Source organism: Nannobrachium achirus, assembly GCF_963921795.1.
Source record: "Nannobrachium achirus genome assembly, chromosome: 22".
Taxonomy (NCBI): Eukaryota; Metazoa; Chordata; class Actinopteri; order Myctophiformes; family Myctophidae; genus Nannobrachium; species Nannobrachium achirus.
This window is the reverse complement of record NC_137829.1, coordinates 11,525,683-11,544,929: the sequence shown is the minus strand read 5'-3', so window position 1 is coordinate 11,544,929 and position 19,247 is coordinate 11,525,683. Positions and strand designations below refer to the sequence as shown.

Here is a 19,247-nt window from a genome sequence, read left to right as displayed (position 1 = left end):
TCTAACATGACTTCATATGGGAATGCCCATATATGGAGGCCACTTCGGCCACATACCACACTAGGCAAAATCTCGATATTCTGAGGGCCTGAACGTCCGACGGCATGGAGATCCGAATCCGATGTCCCAGAGAGAGAGGTCCCCCCCCCCATGCGCAGAGGTTGGCATGATTCAAATAATAATTAATTAATTAGCCTAAAAGCCAGCAAATAAATAGCCAAATCTGAGAACATATCAATATATAAGGCCAAATCTCATAAAAAAAAAGTATAAACGCTATTTGAGATGTTTATAGATTAGAATCTTTACACACCTGTTTCCAAATAATTAATTATATAGCCTAATTCCAGTTCACTGCGCATATTATGTAGGTCATTTCAATTAAGCTCTCGCACTCACTGTCAGCGCTAGTCTGAAAAGAGTCGAGCAGCTCTAGTTTAAACTATAGGCTATAAAATGACACATAGGCTATATAGAATGGATTTTCAGCCAAGAAGTTGTGAATGAAAACGTAGGCCTGTGCTTTGTTAGTGTCCTCGCCTCAAGTAAAAGCTGGATTATTATTTCTTCAAATTGACTGGATCCAACCTTGGTCACAGAATAAGAGGTAACATCCAGGTTTTTATCCATTATGCTTTCACATCAAACAAAGTAATCACTCAACCTGTGTGAGTGTAACCAAGTTTAACATCTTAAACATCACATGGTGCAAGCGTCGGCAACCTCAGTCAGCCCGGCCGCCTCTCCTTCTCTTTCTCTCCTCCTCCGGTGTGTGTCTCCGCTCTCATAGGCTACTAAATTGAACAGCCTTTCGGACTTTAAGTCTCTCGGACTTTAAGGCCATCGGAAAATCACCACGCGCCCACTAACAGAATCCATATGGCCAAGACAGATGGCCAAGACAGCCCATATCTGTGTGGCTGGTTCTACATACTGGGATCTCCATGTATGGGCATAAAAGGGTATGAGGTCAGATGTCATAGACATCATAGGACTTTCACATAACGAATAACTAAAGAAAGCATGTTTGGGCTCTCACAGCATATATCCATATATATTCTCCATATGGGTACCAGGGGTCTCCATATATGGGTAACTTGTCCGATATACATCACTGGCCAGATGGCCAAGACCTCGCGACCTCACCCTAAAGGGCGAGGTCGCTTGTCACCCTGAGGCGTCTTACTAGTTAGTACTATACAGTGTGAGTAGCTGTTTAGTGTCCCCAGTGCAGTCCTATATTGGAGCCCTCCGCTTAGTTGCCTAGCTTGTCTCCAATGTCTTGCCCGTAAATGGACATTCAAGTGAACCCCTCTGTCTACCTCTGTCTATCCACAGACCAGGGGACCCCAGACCCTTCTGTCTATACCAAGGGCCACAGACTAAAGATCAGGCTTAACTGCACAAAATTTGTCCTCAAATCAAATTCTTAGTGAAATATATACTACCTCACCTTTATACTGCGCTCTGTGGGAAAAGACTATTTGAATGGCATGATGGAAATGGCATCAGGGAGTCCAGTATCATCAATACCAGTCCAGGTATTGTGGCAATATTGCATATTCTGGACAGAGCCTATAGCCACAAGTTTGTGTGTGTGTGTGTGTGTGTGTGTGTGTGTGTGTGTGTGTGTGTGTGTGTGTGTGTGTGTGTGTGTGTGTGTGTGTGTGTGTGTGTGTGTGTGTGTGTGTGTGTGTGTGTGTGAGAGAGAGAGAGAGCGTGTGCACGCGAGTGTGTGTTGCAGAAGGACACAGTGTTCCTGCACGTCTGCTGTTCCAGTAGCCAGTGTTCCTGGCTGGCGTCAGAGCACAGAATAGCCTGGCAGGGAGGTGTAAATTATAGATTAGGTCGCTCAGCATTGTGCTTGTACAGGCAATCAATGCAGTGTGTGTGTGTGTGTGTGTGTGTGTGTGTGTGTGTGTGTGTGTGTGTGTGTGTGTGTGTGTGTGTGTGTGTGTGTGTGTGTGTGTGTGTGTGTGTGTGTGTGTGTGTGTGTGTGTGTGTGTGTGTGTGTGTGTGTGTGTGTGTGTGAGAGAGAGAGTGTGTGTGTGTGAGTATACATTCAAGTGCATGCATATACCCATGTGTACACACATGCACCCACATACGGTACCTGTGTGTCTGTCTGTCTGTCTGTCTCCGCGTCCATGCGTGCGTTTGCGTGTGTGTGTGTGTGCGTGCATTGATGTGTGGGAACGTGTATATGTGTCAGTTGTGGTTGTGTATGTGTGTGTGTGCACTGTGCATGTGACTCTGTGGCCTGGATTCCTGGAATGCGTCACTGACTGTACTGTATGCTTGGCAATATGCAGGGAAAATGTTGCAGTGTGATTCCCGCTGGTTTTATTTAGGTCTCCTCTCCAACTCCAGCAGCGATGGAAAACAGGGGGGGGGGGGGGGGGGGGAATCACCACCAGTGTGTGTGTGTGTGTGTGTGTGTGTGTGTGTGTGTGTGTGGGTGGGTTGTGCGTGTGCATGCGTGTGCGCGCACACACAGGCTTGCATGCGTGTGCGCGCACGCACAGGCTTGCATGTGTGTGCGCGCACGCACACGCTTGCATGCTAAGATTACATGCATAGACATTTGACATTTATCGTTGGAATGTTCTACTATAAACTATTGGAAAGGAAAGGAATGGTGGAAGAATTTCCAATCCATAGCATTTCCAGACCTATCCTCAACCCACGCAATCCAAACCAGCTTTCACACCTGGTTTGGATCCTACTGGTATGGAATGGATCATAACCTGTATAAGGATGAACAGGGCTCTGTCCTACTGCTGGCACCACTGTCTGAGGAAGATTGGAATTCCTCTCTGATTGATCGGCCCGGGTATTGACCGGCTGATGACTGATGGCATCTCCTACTTAGACTGTGTGCGTGCGTGTGCGTGTGTGCGTGTGCGTGTGTGCGTGCGCTTACGTGTGTCTGTCTGCCATGCATGTCTGCTCAAAGTGTCCGTTCATTTGGTAGTTGCTCCATAGCAGGCACGTGTCGTGCACACATAGACATTAAAGGGGGCTTGAGCCCCTGCCCTTTTATCTGTCTGTAAAAAGTGCCCTCTCCAGACCATGGATGCCATTTTTACTATGGTTAAAGAAATGAAAAAAGCCCTCTTTCCATGCCATACCTGAAGGCAGCGTTCAAGAGAATTGCCTTGTGCAAACTCTCCTGAATAGAAATCCAGTTTTGACTTGATTATCCTTAGTTCATGTGTTGTATCAAGCACTGAAAATAGCCGACCTCCAAGCTCACAACGCGTCGCAGCGTGACGCGTTGTGAGCTTGGAGGTCTGCTATTTTCTATATTTTCACAAAAAGGCCCTTTTAGAAATGTCAGCCCCTGCCTCTCTAACATTCTCTGCACGTCCCTGCTCCATAGCGGCGTTGCAGTCTGTCTCCACATATATTATATGTATATTAGCCACTCCTCTCTGGCCCTTCCTAAAAGTTGACGTATGGAGGCTCTGGGGTACAAGGCTATGGAAATGAGGTGTCATTAAAGCTGCCAGTCACAGAGGGGACTCCCACCGCTGGCTCTTGGATGTCCCTGGTGTCTCCAGAGAGGCCCTCAGCGCCAGCCCCAGATTCATCTCATCTCCTCTCCGCCTCTGTTAGGACGATGCCCGAGAGACGCTGGCCCACCGAGAGCGGAGAAAATCAGCCCAATGATTATTGCTTCTTTCAAAATGATGGATCAGGCAGCGACGTGGCCTATTTTTCCCTCCAGCCACCAGTGTCAGAGGCCTAATGCAGACAGATAATGATCAGAATATGATATATCAAATCTGTTCGGTTCCTCTTCATCCTCCTCTTGCACGCGATTCAAATCTGATTGACTTGTGAAATATATATTCCCCCCCCCATCTCTGCTCCCTCTCTTTATGTGTATAAAACCACTGCTTGTCATTGGCAAACCCACCTCTCTCCTCCCCATCGCCTGCACTCATAGCCTGGCCATTTCATCTCCCTGCACCCTGAACATTGAGCAGTCAGTAATAATTCAACAAGGGCTCTGAATGTGAACGCTTTGTAATATTCTCTCTTTACCCCCACCTGCCCCCCTCCTCTCCTGGCCGGCCCCCCCTCATTTGCACCCTCAGGTGAACCAACGGCTGCGCGTGTGCGGCGGGGATGAGAGCGGCGGCGCCCTCGGGGAGTTGCTCCGCTGGCGTCGAGTGCAGTGCGAGGGGCACGGCAGCTGGAAGCACCGCCCGCCTCAGTCGCCACCCCTGCCCCCCACGCTGCTCTGGACCAATAGGAAGGCCTCTCCATGACACAAGTTTCAGATGGGCTGATGGATAGATGTGTGGTCCAGTTTTCTGTGTTGGCTGCAACATCCCCTCTTTCTTTGCCCTCTGGCCACCCTCACATACTTTGGTCCTTTAAACCACCAGAGCACCCAGGAACCTAAGCTTGAGTCCTGCAGAAGGTGTCTGGTCCCTGGGTTTGAGTTCACCAATCACTTCCCCCTCTCCTCAATGTGGAAGTCCTCGGAAAACGTATTCCAAAGCCCCATCCCATGAAATGGAGGCTTGTAGACCTACTGCCGTGCAACACTGACAGCCGTTATCCACACAGAATGAGTCTGGCTGACATACACAGTGGAGGTCCCCTAGGCCTAGGGGGTGGATTAAAGATCAGCGTCTGACCCTATTAGTCTGCCATGAAGTGGTCCTCTATATTCTAGCCTATCATATTGAATTACTGTGCACAAATGTGATCCAACCCCAAACCATGGTGCTGATTTTATTTTTGTGCTGTTATACCACAATTGCTTGCGTATGACAACCCCAACCCCCCCCCCCCCCCTCCCACACACACAAATACACACACACAAATACACCTCTCAGACCTGATCCTAGATCTGACGTTTACAAGTCAATTAACATGTTTGTATTCACAGCTTTGGTGTGTCATGTGTTCTGAGTTGCTGACAGAACTGGTTCAGGTATACACTACAGCTCCCAGCTCAGTCTGCCACAACCAGATGCCACCGTAACAATGACAACTGCTAGGCGTGCCACAGGTCAGGGTATCCTATCCCAAGGTGCACCTGACCCACTCTCCTGCTATGCACCAACCAGCCTTTCAGTTTAGCAGAAAGACAAATGCTGGACCAAAGCAGTGGTTCCCAAACACTGGGTCGGGAGCCATTTGTGGGTCGCGGACACATTTTTATGGTTCCCTTAATTATTTATTTTTTTACCTACATTTGGTCAAAACATTTTCAAAAAACATTCCCCAAGAAGCTAAGATTTTAATGAATAAAATAAATGATAATCCTTTTTTAAAGTAATTTAATTAATAAATAAAGTGAAAATATAAACTTCTATAAATTAGAAAGCAAATGTTTATATCTAAAAGCTCACAACGCGGCACGAAGCGACGGGTCGTGAGCTTGTAGATCTGCTGTTTTCACTAGTTTGGGTCACGGGCAAACGTCTAATCCCTCTTTTGGGTCACGAGCTAAAACGTTTGGGAACCACTGGACTAAAGTGCTTGTCTTTACCTGCGAAAGGGGGATCCAACCAAACCTGTTATAGGTTGATAAGGCAGTAGTTTTAGCTAGCCAGACATAGCAGGGTGTACTGTCTATAACTAAAAGCATAATGTGCCAAAGGGACACCAGTTCTGTTGACATGGCTACAGTTAACCTGTTTAGTTATTCAAACATGTCGATACGCAGTCATACACAGACTAAAACATCAGAGATGTTATACATTACCAAATGCTAACTATTCCCGTGGTTCAACAGTGAGAACAGTTAAAACTAGAAATACTGTTCCTTCGAAACAGTGTGGGCTCGGTTCCAACCCAACAAATAGGATACTTTAAGGTACTGTAAGGTACAGTACCTTACAGTATTGTACTGTACCTTACTATACTGTACTGCACCTTACTGTACTGTACTGTACTGTACTGTACTGTAACTTACTGTACTTTACTGTACTCTACTGTACTGTACTTTACTGTATTCTACTGTAACTTACTGTACTTTACTGTACTCTACTGTACCTTACTGTACTGTACTCTACTGTACCTTACTGTACTGTACTGTACCTTACTGTACTATACTATACTGTACTCTACTGTACCGTACTGTACCTTACTGTACTGTACTCTACTGTACCTTACTATACTGTACTTTACTGTACTCTACTGTACTTTACTGTACTCCACTGTACCTTACTGTACTTTATTCTACTTTACTGTACTTTATTGTACTTTACTGTACTCTACTGTACCTTACTGTACTGTATTGTACTTTACTGTACCTTACTGTACTGTACTCTACTGTACCTTTCTGTACTGTACCTTTCTGTACCTTACTGTACTTTACTGTACTCTACTGAACCTTACTGTACTTTTACTGTACTCTACTGAACCTTACTGTACTGTACATATTATATGTGTTCTAGATCTACATTTTTGATTCTGTGTTTGGGAACCAGCAACTGTCAAATGGACTCCAACTGTAGTGGAGTATATTGAGTGCATATACTGTAGGCTAACAATCCCAGATCACATATGTCCTCCACTATGTCTATAACCAAGGCGTTCTTCTATGTGGCCACTCCAGACTGAGGAGTGGAGCATGGCTTTTATTGTGTTTGTGGATCTGACTTGGAAATGCATTGGTTTTGATATCTCCCTGACAACCAACAACAACCACTAATATGGCTGACTGTCCCTGCGGGCTCTAGGATATATGGCTATGGGATTTACATCCCATCGCCCGGACTTGATTCTTGATCACAGCTGTGTAATCAGTAGAGTGGAGAGGGACATTTATTTATAGTTTTAACTATAACTATAGTTTTATACATCACACAGCTTAGACATTTGGATCAAATCAGAGAGCAGACCTGTGTGAACGCAATGATATAGATAGCATATCTGAAGTGTGAACACTGCAGCCACAGCGCCTTAACATAAACATGGGTCTATTATCCTTCTCTCCACTCTGGGGACCCATTGGAAATGCATTGGGTGCTTAAAGTTAAACATTTTTATTTTTTTATAATTAAACTACAAAACATTTCAAAAAGAAAAATACACGCACACTTGTCCTCAGTAAGCTGAACACATAAAAATTTGAATGGTGTTGAAAGGTGTAAGCGTTTAGGAGATGAAGCGCGCCAAAGTTTTAGGATACTGACTAGTATAGAAATAAATAAATAATGAAGATAACATACGTGTGCTCGCCTTTAGGCGAGCCCACAACTACACATCTACACGTGGTCCAAGAGCATCTCAGTGCGGGGGAAAAAAGGACAACCTAGGATCATAAGATCATGTCTCTTGTACACCAAATGGTGTTACTGTATGTGTTGAGTGTTTCTATCCAGTGGGGAATGATGTTCCGTGAAGACTGCACTGTAAAATACTGTGTTAATTTATCCAGTTGTAAGTGTGTGCACTCTCTGAGCTAAATTAAGGAGGGTTGTTTTACTGTGTAGGCCAGTGGGTCTCAAAGCGGATTCCATGGACTCTGTGGGCTACTTTAGAGGGGTCTAAATTGACCCATACAAGTCTGTAACTGGAACTAAATGAACCCTAACGGGTTCATTTGGTTCCATTTGTACGGTACACTGTCAGAGTTAAGGGGAGACCATGACATGTGAAAGTCTGAGAAACACTGGTGTAGGCTATACAGAGCTCAAGTATAGTAAACTCCCACCTTCATACATATGGTACAGTATGTCCTCAAATAGCACCCAGTCTACTCTCCTTCCTTCAGCCTCCCACCACCACAGCTCTACCCTGGCCAAATGCACGCCCACCACTCCCACCACCTCCTCCTCTCGCTCCCCCACCCCCTTCCCCCAACAGACAATGGGTGTTTCCATGGTAACTGCCCTGTAAATAGTGACCAGTGGTATATATATGTTTTAACTTTGACTAAAGACAGAAAAAGCACAGCGATGGAAAGACTGGGAGGAAGTAGGAAAAAAAACGTAGATAATATTATCTAGATATTTTAATGAATGTCTTGGGTTTGATGCAATGACTGAGGTAAAGAGAAGAGGTTTATTTTATAATGTGAATATCTTTCTTTTTTTTCCAGAATGATGATTGTCTATTGATGAATATCTTTATATACTATTTAACTTTATTTTATTCTCTCTGCTGGGACCCCATATGTGAGTCTGCTGATTTATTCCTGTGACGCAAGGCAGATGTTTTTATTGTTGTTCGCGGGATGGTTCCTGGATGTTCTATTGCACAACGTTAATGTGTGGTGTGTGGCGTCGGCTCCCGTAATGGGCCGGGTGTGTCTCGACAAGCTGTTTGATCTCGCAAGATTAGTCTGAATCGTAAGCGCCATGAGGTATCAATAGTGCCAATTGATTTCTCATTCCCACTGATCACCTGCTGTGTGTCTGATTGATCCGGCATTAGGAATTAGCAGCGCCATCAGAGCATCGACCTTGGCCGCTGATAGCGCCTGGAGCAGCATAAATAAAAATCAAATCAAAACAACAGAACCAGTGGAATAACACTGTAAGGCTCAACGTGAGCACAGCGCCGGCCCAAGGTTATTGGGCCCCCTAAACAACAAAAAGTGTTTGCCTTTACTGACATGATAGGGATGCCAAGTTGAAAGTGGTTTAAAAAAGATTAAAAGTATATGTATTATACAATTAAAAACATAAATCATGATCTCTATAATCTAACCATTATTTTATGCTTTAGCTATTAAAAAATAGCAGATATACAAGCTCACTGCGAGCTTGTAGATCTGCTATTTTTGAAAAATCTTGAAATTCTTTGAATATATATATATTTTTAAACAAACATTTGTAACTCAAATATTTGCTTCAGGAGGGTCCCTGATACAGAAAATGTTGAGATGGGGGTCGGCGGCCATACATATAACTCTAGGGGTCCTAAAAGCTTTGAGCGCCTCAGATAAAGAAACATTTGTTTTTCAGAAAACCATTAAGATTTAGAAGATATTTTTAGGTATTTTTCTGGTCTAAATGGACTAATGTCTACTTTGTTTAGTGGGGTGGGCCAGCGGTGCACACACAGAGCATCAGGTGAGCGTTATTTTGGACCATCCGTTTTGAATGACTGCGTGAATGTATATAGATGGAAATGTCAAACAAATGTCTCTCACTGCCTGCGCTCATCAAGAAAAAGCCCCACCATGTAGTTCACTACTTGAAACACATGCCTGTATCTAAAGAGTGTACCTGACCGCTTATTATGATTATTGTCTTTTAATTGTCTTTGAGAGATCTATATGCCGTGTACCTTTTTTTTAAACAACAACGCAACATTTCGGACAAGATGGTGATTGAGTTGTTGATTAGCACCTCACGCTGTGAGCAGCGTTGCATGAAGACTGATATAATGCAGAGCTTCGTTAAGTCTTTTGTTTTGTCATTGCAATGGAGCTCATCCATAATAATACAAAATAAAATGAAAATGATGTCATTATTTACTCCTCCTCATGCCAGTTGAAACAGATAAGGCTTATTTGTACACATCATAAAAAAATAGTAGCAGCTACTGTACAACACAACGTAAGGCAACGGTAACCGGTTTTTAGACCTTGAAAAGTGTGTCAAGAAATGATTTCTCTTGAAACTAAGGACTGATCTCAATTGAATTGATTGACTCGGTTTTGGAGTAGGCCGACTACAAAGATTTTCTGTCAAACTTGTGTGGGTAAAGAAACTTCACTGTTTTAACTTATCCAGTACCATGAGATTGAGTAAATGATCACAGAATTCTCATTTTAGAGCGAACTTATTTTTAACAGCAGTGTAGACGATGATCAAACAAAGACATAGGCACAGAAAGCATCATGAAGATACTCTGCATAGCCAATACACGGAACCAGAATCCATACCTTCTAATCTTCCATTGGTCCTTCTCCGCAGGCAGGTTCTGGGTAACCATCTGTGCTGCTGCTAGGATGTTAAACCCCACTTCACCCTATGGTTGACCATCTTTGTCCAGGGGTATATTATCCCCCTCTACACCAAATCTCTTTGCCGAAAATAGCCGATCCAGAAGCTGGCAACGTTGCAAGCTTGTAGTTCACAATATTGTAGAGCTTGTAGATTTATTTTTGGCCAAATGTTCGCCCCCAAAATCTGGATGCTAGGGTTCACGTGGTTAACATAACGTCGTTGTCGGGTGGAAACCTCGTATCTCCAAGTTTCAAATGTGTACGTTTCGTAAAGCCCTACTTCATCATACAAGGCCGACGCACAAAAGTAGTGAAAACAGCAGATCTACTGTAGATCGTCTGTTTTCACTAGTTTAAATCATTGTTAACATGGTAAATGCAAAACGAACGGGTTTGGACATTCAAGGTTTTCACCCGACAACGACGATAAGAAAAAAAGAAAAAAAAAAGAGATGGATATGGATATTCTTTTGAGAATACATCAGCGCTTTTGACCCCTCATATGGTCCTTTATGAACTGTTCATATTCAGAAGATTTGCAAGGTGTCCCTGTGTGAAGAACTGCTTCCCACTGCACTGTGAATCACTGCACTGTCCCCTACTACTGCTGTCGCTATGCCTGCGTTCCATCCCACATCCAACACTTTCCCCCCCCCTCCTCGCATGTTCCCATAATGACTTGCATACACACAAGACAAGACACCCTGCTGACCTGGGCCCAGAGTGTTGAAAGAACATCCTTTTCTGGCAAATGAAAAATACTGCCAGTTAATCTTTGTTTGCCAGGAATCTATTTATGCCCCCCCCCCCCCCCCCCTCCCCCCTGTCCATTCCTGGATCAGCTCTCTGGTGCTACAGCCAGACTTAGAATGGGCATTTTACCGTTCCCAGTCCATGTACGTATAGTGGTCAAGTGAGACACTGAATATTTTAGCACCTAAAAGACATCGGTAACTCACTGCCTTTCATATTTTTTATTTTTTATTGTTTCCTCTCTTTTGTACATGACATACAGTATATTTTACCTGCATATGTATGTGTTTGTGAAAAAGAAAAGAAAAAGAGATTGTATGTGCTGTTTCATAATTATGTTCCCAATGTTTTATAAGTACTTGTACAGCAATAAAGCACAACTGTGTCAGTGCTAGTCTGGTGTGTGCGTGCGTGCGTGCGTGTGCATGCGAGACCACACTTGTAATTCCCAAGAGTGTTACATGCTCTAAGTTAAATTAACACCAAAGCTTTTACAGTACACGTTGATAATACTGTCCACAATCAGAGTATGTCTTCTGGAAAGCAGTGTGCTTGTATTTGCATATGAGGACACACTTGCTGCCAGTACATTGTTGCGTACAGCATGGAGCCGAGGGTGAGAGACAACCAGTCATAATCTGTCATGTTTTACAGCCGGTCAGAGGGAGATTAGCAGGCTGGGACACGACAGCGCAGGTGATTTGTGGTTTGGCAGGTTGTCTGGGGTAACATCGTCGGGGGCACGGCTGCCATCTCTCTTCATGTCAAATCAGGTGGCGCTTCAAGGCTTCAGGGGAACTTAAGCCTTTGTTTTGGACCTCCTCACTCAACTTCAAAGGCCGCTGAAAAGCACTGCACCTCCACGCGGTTAGGTGCGTGGATGGTCGACCATCTCATATTATGTGCCTTTCAGGGCGCTTTTCGACCGGCAAAGAACCGGTTCGGGTTCATTCTCCCGCCTATGGGATGAACCAGAGGTGAGCTTTTCCACTGAGAACCAAGTTTGTTCCGAACCGTAAAAGTTGGTTCGGAACGGGAACCACAAAATCCTTGGTTCCTCTGGTTCAATCTGGTGGAAATGCAAGCCGGTTTGTGGTCGGTTCGCAAGAACGAACCAAGGTTCCAAGAAAGTTGAACGGCACTGGTTCTTGAACCAAGGTTCTTTTTGGTGGAAAATGCCCCTCCGTGCACTCTTTCACAATCAGTGGGTCAGGACCCATACAGTACGTGGGTCGCGGATCAATTTTTATTGGTCGTGAGTGAATTCACAATTATTCATACGCCCCCCCCCCCCCCCGATCTAGCAGATCTACAAGCTCTTATAGATCAGCTATTTTCACTAGTTTGGTTCCCGGGAGGGAGACATCAAATTTTTCTTTTGGGTCTCGAGCTAAAAGGTATGGGAACCACTGCGCTTCGTGGTGCGCAAGGTCAAGTCCCATCCTTTGCAATCACAGCAAGAATCTGGTAAGGCAAATGGAGCCTAGCGGCTAATTTCCTGTGCTCAGGTATAGATAACTAGAGGGTTGCGGCCCTTCGGGCCGCTCCCATCTAGTTAAAAAAAAAAAAAAAAAAAAAAGTAAAAAAAAAAATTGTGGCGGAACTATTGTGCCGCAGCGCACGTTTCCGGTCGGACATATTTGACCGCCGGACGCACTGGAGAGAAGTGACTGTTATGCCTCTGCTATTTCTCTGCACTCAGCAGCACGCACATGCAAACACAGTGGTGTCAAATTTCACTCTCTCTCTCTCTCTCTCTCTCGCTTGCCCGCCCCCCCTCCCCTGTTGCCTCCTCTCTCTCGTGCTTAGCGAATGAGCGGACGGCATAGAGGTGGGCGGTATTATTCCCTACGTCCTTCTCCCTACCGTTGAGTTGAAGTAGTGTTGGAGTGGATGCAGAGTGGGCGTGCCATGGGCTTGGAAGTGGGATGCGGCTTTAAGCCAATTGTAAATATAAGATGCTGGAAGACCAGAGAGGGGTATGCCGTAACACAGTGGTTCTCAACCTGTGGGTCGAGACCCCCAGGGGGGTCCTCAAATTATTTTGGGGGGTCCCCAGATGATTGTGCAACATTGTTTTCCTCACTCAACAGTAAACAACCCAACATAAAGTTCAAGTGTATAGAGGGTAGTTCTTATCAGTGTAACGTGGACCAGAAACCCGTCTATTTTCACAATAGAAACGTGTTATACGTAATGTAATGCCTCAACTGTTAGTGCTCGTAAAGGGTGCGGGGGTCCCCAGTTAAAATATGATTATTTTGGGGGTCGCGGCCTGAAAAGGTTGAGAACCACTGCCGTAACATAACGTGCATTCATGGGAAAGTCTTTGAAGATTGTTATTAGTCAGTGATGAGCACACACGCACACACACACAAATATGTGGACTTCCATGTTGAGGCAGAGTTTGGCTATGGTCCCAGGGGCGGCGGGGCCCTACATTATACTGTCAGCCGGTACAACGTGACATTCTCTCGCCCTGCCAGGTATTTCACCGGCGGTGGTTTCTGTTCCACAGTAGGTCACAGCAGCCATGACTCACACGGCAGCGGTTGGAGTGCTGCTGACACAGGCGTCTTCCCACATTAGCAACACTTCTGAGACTCAACCTCAACATGCAAATCAGTGATCTGAATAAATCACTAGTAGTAAATTAGCGGAATGTTGCCTTAAAGGCAGCTAGCGCTCACCAAGAGGGCTTTGAGTCACAATGTCTGTTTAAAGTTTTTGCCCTTTTTTTTTTGTTTTACAATGTGTGTGCATCATTGAAAACACTTCCCCAAATTAGAAACACTTCTGAGCAGCTAGCGCTCACCAAGGGGGCTTTGAGTCACAATGTCTGTGTTTAAAGTTTTCGACCTTTTTTGCTTTTTTGTTTTACAACATGGGTCTGCATCATTGTAAACACTTCACTTCAAAGAGCAATGACTAAGACATGTACTCAGGTGTTTGGCTTCAGGATCACAGACCTGGGAGATAAGTAAGCGGAAGAGAGGCAGTTAAGCGGTGGAGTTAAGTGGTTTGGTGGACATTTTCTTTGTTATACTCTGAGGAGGAGACCGCAAGAGAGCGAAAGAGGTGGAAGTATTAGGTGAACTGTCTGGGGACAGTGAAGAATGGTAAACAAGCACCAAGTCCCTGTAAAATCAATACTCCCCCCCCTCCCCCTTCTAATTTCTCTCTTTAGGCCACACTGATAGGAAAACACACCGTGCATACAGACACACACAGAACCAGGTTTCGATTTCTTAGGGCCAGGGCGTTTTCTCAACCACGCATATAATTGGTTGTATGACAAATAGTGAAAATTACAGATCTATGTGAAAGCTCACAACACATAGCGAGATTGTTGTGAGCTTGCAAGCTCTTTTGCTCTTGCTCTTTTGGAAGTTTCTTTTTAAACTTTTGTGCAAAAATGATTGTGTCATTATTGGTTAACAAATCTTTCATTAAATTGATAAATTAAACAAACATATCAGATTAGGCTCCATTTCCCAAGAACTAATTGCATGTATTTTAATTCAGTCTGATCAGAAGCTAGGTTAAAGGGGCCACACCATGCTTTTAAAAATATATATTTTATATAAATATTGGTCCATAATACAGTTTTATACAGCTTTTAGCCTAAACAACCACTATTGAAATTTCATGTTCTGTCTCGGTCTAATTCCAAGCCACAGATGCGATACCAAAATGCCCTTTGTTGGCAACGGGGCACTGTCTTTGGGCTAAAATTGTAATGATACATGTATCGTTCCAATTTTAGCATGGCTAGGGTGACCATATTTCCAGCCACTCAAACCGGGACGCAAAACACTGTTGCCTAAAACTGGGACCCTAAAAGCAATGCGCACGTTACCGCGCACCCGCGTGCCCATTCTCTAACGTTCGTGCACGCGCACACACGCACCGCAGGGATGCAAACAGGCAGTGAGTGATTGACAAACAGCCTCAGCGTTGAATTCAGACACGCAATGAATTTGTTCCTGTTTTCTGATTGGTTAGGTGAGCATGTTTTCATGAAAAGAACATGATAAATGTCTATGCAACCACTGAAAACAGCTACTATTATTTTAATTCTGGCGAAAACCGGGACAATTTTGTAGTGAATGTTGAAAACCGGGACATTAGTGTTTTAGAGATATTTGTCGGGACACCGGGACACGTAGCTTGAAGACGGGACTGTCCCGGGTAAAACGGGACGTCTGGTCACCCTAAGCATGGCACCATGCTAATCTTCCCTGTATCGTTCCAATTTTAGGACCACTTTACCCCGCCCACCCCATAGCCTCAATAGAATCCACCCCAAAAGTACCGCCCCCTTCTTTTCAGTAGCCAGGAAACTGAAGTGGAGGGGCGGTACTATGGAAACGAGCCCCCTGTATGACATCATTTTGTAGGCAGAGGAGAATTTCTGCCCCCAGTTTCCGTGAATCTTTTTACTATTTTTACTATTTACACATTTTTCTTCTCTTTGTTGTTGAAAGGAAAGTGTTAGAATTATACTTTAGTCGTTATTTTTGTCTCGGATCTGTTGAAATAGCGAGGGACAGAAAATGCTCTGGGGGCAGAGTTCTCCTCTGCCTACAAAATTATGTCACGGCTTAAAAGCCGCCGATTTCAAAAGAGTACCGTTCAGACATGCCCATTCAGAAAATCACTGACACCCCCCCCCCCACACACACACACACACACACACACACACACACACACACACACACACACACACACACACACACACACAGCAAATGTAACCCTGCAGAAAAACAATCACACGTCTCTTGCCACTTACTATATCCAGCTGTATCAGTCATGAACAGCAGGCACCTGGCTAGGGATGGGACCATAAGCGATATTATCGTTTATCATGATAAAAAACACTCACGATAGTCATATTGTGGAGATTTCATTTATTGTGATATCGTCCTCCGTCATGCACTGGGATCAATTCACCGTTTATTTGCCGAGCTGCATATCCGGTACCACTTAAACCCTCTGTAATTGGTAAAAAGTACTTACACATAGGCCTACTTGATACAAGTATCAAGTATGTATTTACTTCCCCTTGGCCGGGGAAAACATTAGGCTTTTGGTCATCATTCATTCATTTTGTTTGTTTGTTTTGTTTTACCTTTATTTAGGTATTGTAAAAACTTTGATCGTCTAATGTATTACTATTACAGTTTAACGGTTAACTGTTTAACTGTCCCATTACAGTCATAACAGGTGCCATTTTGAAGACATTTTCAAAAGTTTTAAAAGTAATATAGAAGCTCACAACGCATTGCGATGCATGGCAATTTATGTGCTATTTTCCTCTTCTTTTTTTTCTCAGTTTGAAAGCCAAAATTGAGCTTAAGTGGTTAGAAAGTGTTTTTTGTCTAAATTAAACTTTTGCCACGGACATACACAATAGTGGGGTTTCCATAAACTTATTCGAATTAGGGAAGCGAATTATCAGAAATGCGCTTTAAGACAAAGCGAATTTAGCCCGTTTCCATTAAACTGGTGAAATGCGATTCTTGGGAGATCCTGCCTGGGTCCGTCTAACCGACCTGCTGTAAACACTTCCCGCGGGCTTGCACACAGTGCACAGAGCTGGCCTGGGATGGGTCTGATTTTTTTCAGACCGAGAGACGTGAGGGCATTGCTGTGACTGCACACGCATCCCGACCCAGAGCCGGTCGCGACGCACCGCTGCAGAGAAAGTGCGGCCGGCGGGAGCACAGAGCAAGCGTCCCCGAGCCGAGGCGCCCCGAGGGGCGTCCCCGAGCCGAGGCGGCCGCCCCGCCGCCCGGTTGAGTCCTCCGGTCAGACTGCATCCTGCAGCGTCGCAGATGCCATCTGCTGTGAGCTTGTACGGCCACTTATGGCACGCGCAACACGGTGTGATGATGAAGGGTCACTCCGTGTGTAACAACCGGCTTGTTTTGTAGGCTAACGCTATACAATGGACGTTAATTAAGCGGCGGGGGAAAGTGTTATAGGAGGACGATATGGACGAGAACGTCATATTTTATTCGCATTTATTGTCGGACCCGTTTCCATTCACAAACGCGCATTTAGTTTATTCGATTAAGCCTCAAAATCCTCCTCCTCCAAGCGGATAATCTTTTTTGCGGATAATGAAAGTTTATTCGCATTTTGAAGTGTTTCCATAAAAAGATTTAGCGAATAAGCCGTTAATGCGCAAAAAGTGGCTTTATGGAAACGCCACTAATGAGCGGACCACACTATTACCAGAAACACATAAAGAGCTAACCCTGAATGACCATAACATGTCTGTAACTCTGAGAGTGTACGAATGGAAACAAATGGAACCCCCCCCCCCCCCCACACACACACACACACACACCACCACCACCACCCCTGGGGTTTTCCTTTGCTCCTAACCAGAAGGTGCACTGCCACTACAGGGGGCCACTTCCTGATTTATCCCCACCTCTGAAAGCGATAGTGGGGTCACGCTGTCATTTGGTCCATGTTGAGAGGTATGCCATTACACAGACAGAGCTTATGGGGGCATGGGAGAAGACCAGGGCGGGGGGGGGTAATTTCTCCCCCAAACTACACCGTGATTTTGAGCCAACAGGGACTAAATCACAGCTTTGGCCATTGAATGGTGTTCACCTTTGTCATGTACCCTCCATTTCTCTTGAGTCTCTCAACTACCCACAGTTCCCTCAGGACTACTTCATAGGGCAAATTGCAGCATGTATAGACGGATGTGTGTGCATGCGTGCGTGCGTGCGTGCGTGTGTGTGTGTGTGTGTGTGTGTGGCCCAGAAGTAAAAGCAAGCCACTCGGTCAGGCGATGACGAAGAGGGTGCCATGACACCACTCTGTGTAATAGTACAGTAGAACTGTTTAGATCACTTGAAGGTCATGACCAGATCACATTTTCCATTTGGTAATAGCCACATATATATTTACCTTTATTACCCCTCGTTCCACGGCTGGTTTAATATTTCCAAAACAAATTCATTGGAACCTTTTGCTTTGTTTTCTTTTTATGTAGGAAAAGGAGTCGACCAGGGGCGTCAATTGGGTATGGCAGGGGTATGCAGCTGCCATACCCTGGGTCCAGGGGGGAAAATAAAAGTTACTTTTAAATATAAACCTATCAATGTCTTTTTGTCTATCTGCGCTGGTTATTATGTTGTTAAATTACAGTAAAATAACTACAAATGCTAAATTTAACAAAATGGTCACTTTAACAAGGTAGGCTATTATGATTATATTCTCCAGACTTGTATTCTTCCCAGCTTGACAAAATGGTATATTCCCAGGTTCCGCAGGTCAGCTGCACAGGTGCAATGCATTATTGTTAATTGTGGCACGTTTACTAACATGCTAAGTTTAGCTGCACCATTCCAGGCTGCCATATCCAGCCCAAGAAACCGTAGAAACCTGTGTAAAAACCTGAAAAAAATAGTTTTTTTCAGACATTGTGAAAATAGCCGATCTACATGCTCACAACGCCTCGCAGCGCGAGGCGTTGTGAGCGTGTAGATCTACTATTTTCACAATAGAACCGTGTTATACAAAATGTAATGCCTCTTTTCCATGAGGACTCCCATATTTGCCATACCCTAGCTTTTGCTGAACTGACGCCACTGGAGTCGACCCACTCTTTGGGAAACACTAGAGGGTTGAGCAATAACAGATCCAGGTGTTGTTTGGGTTTTTACTACCTGAGAGTGGGCCGGTTTGTCCAGTGGAACAGGAAATCTCCATTGGCTGCGTTGTGGAGACTCTGTCACCATTATAATACTACGCCGGGAACCTGGGGGAATTCATGCACATTTGCATAGAGCGTTCGTGTGCACTTTTACCACATCAAAGCAGACTGTCACAGGGAGCATACATACAGCAGTGGTTCAGAGACATTTTCATGTCGAGGACGCCCACATTGATATGTAATTGGCTGGGGACCCCCCATTTGAAATGTTTTTGTGCCAGGAACACACTCATAAGTAGGGATGGGACAATATGAAAATGTCATATCACGATGATTGTGACAAAAGAAATCACGATTTACGATATTATCGCGATAATCAAAATCCATTATCCTGGGGTGGAACATTTGCCAAAAAATAGCAAATCTACAAGCTCACAACAGATCGGCTATTTTCTTTTTTGGCAAATACCTTTTACCAATTATAGAGGGTTTAAGTGGCACCGGATATGCAGCTCGGCAAATAAAAGGTGAATTGATCCCAGTGCATGACGGAGGACGATATCACAATAAATTAAATCTCCACAATACGATTATTGTGAGTGTTTTTTATCACGATAAACGATAATATCGCTTATCATCCCATCCCTACTCATAAGAGAGGATTTGTGTTGTTAGAAATGTTCTATTCAATTACTTTTAGTTTAAAAATCACACCCGTGTGAACTGAGCGGTGGTTTACCCACCAACCCCCCCCCTCCCCCCTCCCCCCCTGTGTGTGTGTGTGTGTGTGTGTGTGTGTGCGTGTGTGTGTGTGCCTGGCCTGGCCTGAAAACAGCGCCCCTCCCTTAACATGTGTGGCCATAAAAGGTACTACACCACATGAGG

General features: G+C 44.6%; 1 protein-coding gene across 1 annotated transcript in view; it reads left to right on the top strand.

The window, feature by feature from the left end:
* The window catches only part of myo16 (myosin XVI), a gene marked incomplete at both ends in the record, with an annotated part of 134,473 nt that extends 130,196 nt beyond the window's left edge, over nucleotides 1–4,277 (top strand). Inside the window, one exon of the mRNA XM_080753066.1 lies at nucleotides 4,104–4,277. Within this exon, the coding sequence (XP_080609192.1) occupies nucleotides 4,104–4,277 (174 nt within the window). The remainder of the gene's footprint in view (nucleotides 1–4,103) is intronic.
* Between the last annotated feature and the right edge of the window lie 14,970 nt (nucleotides 4,278–19,247).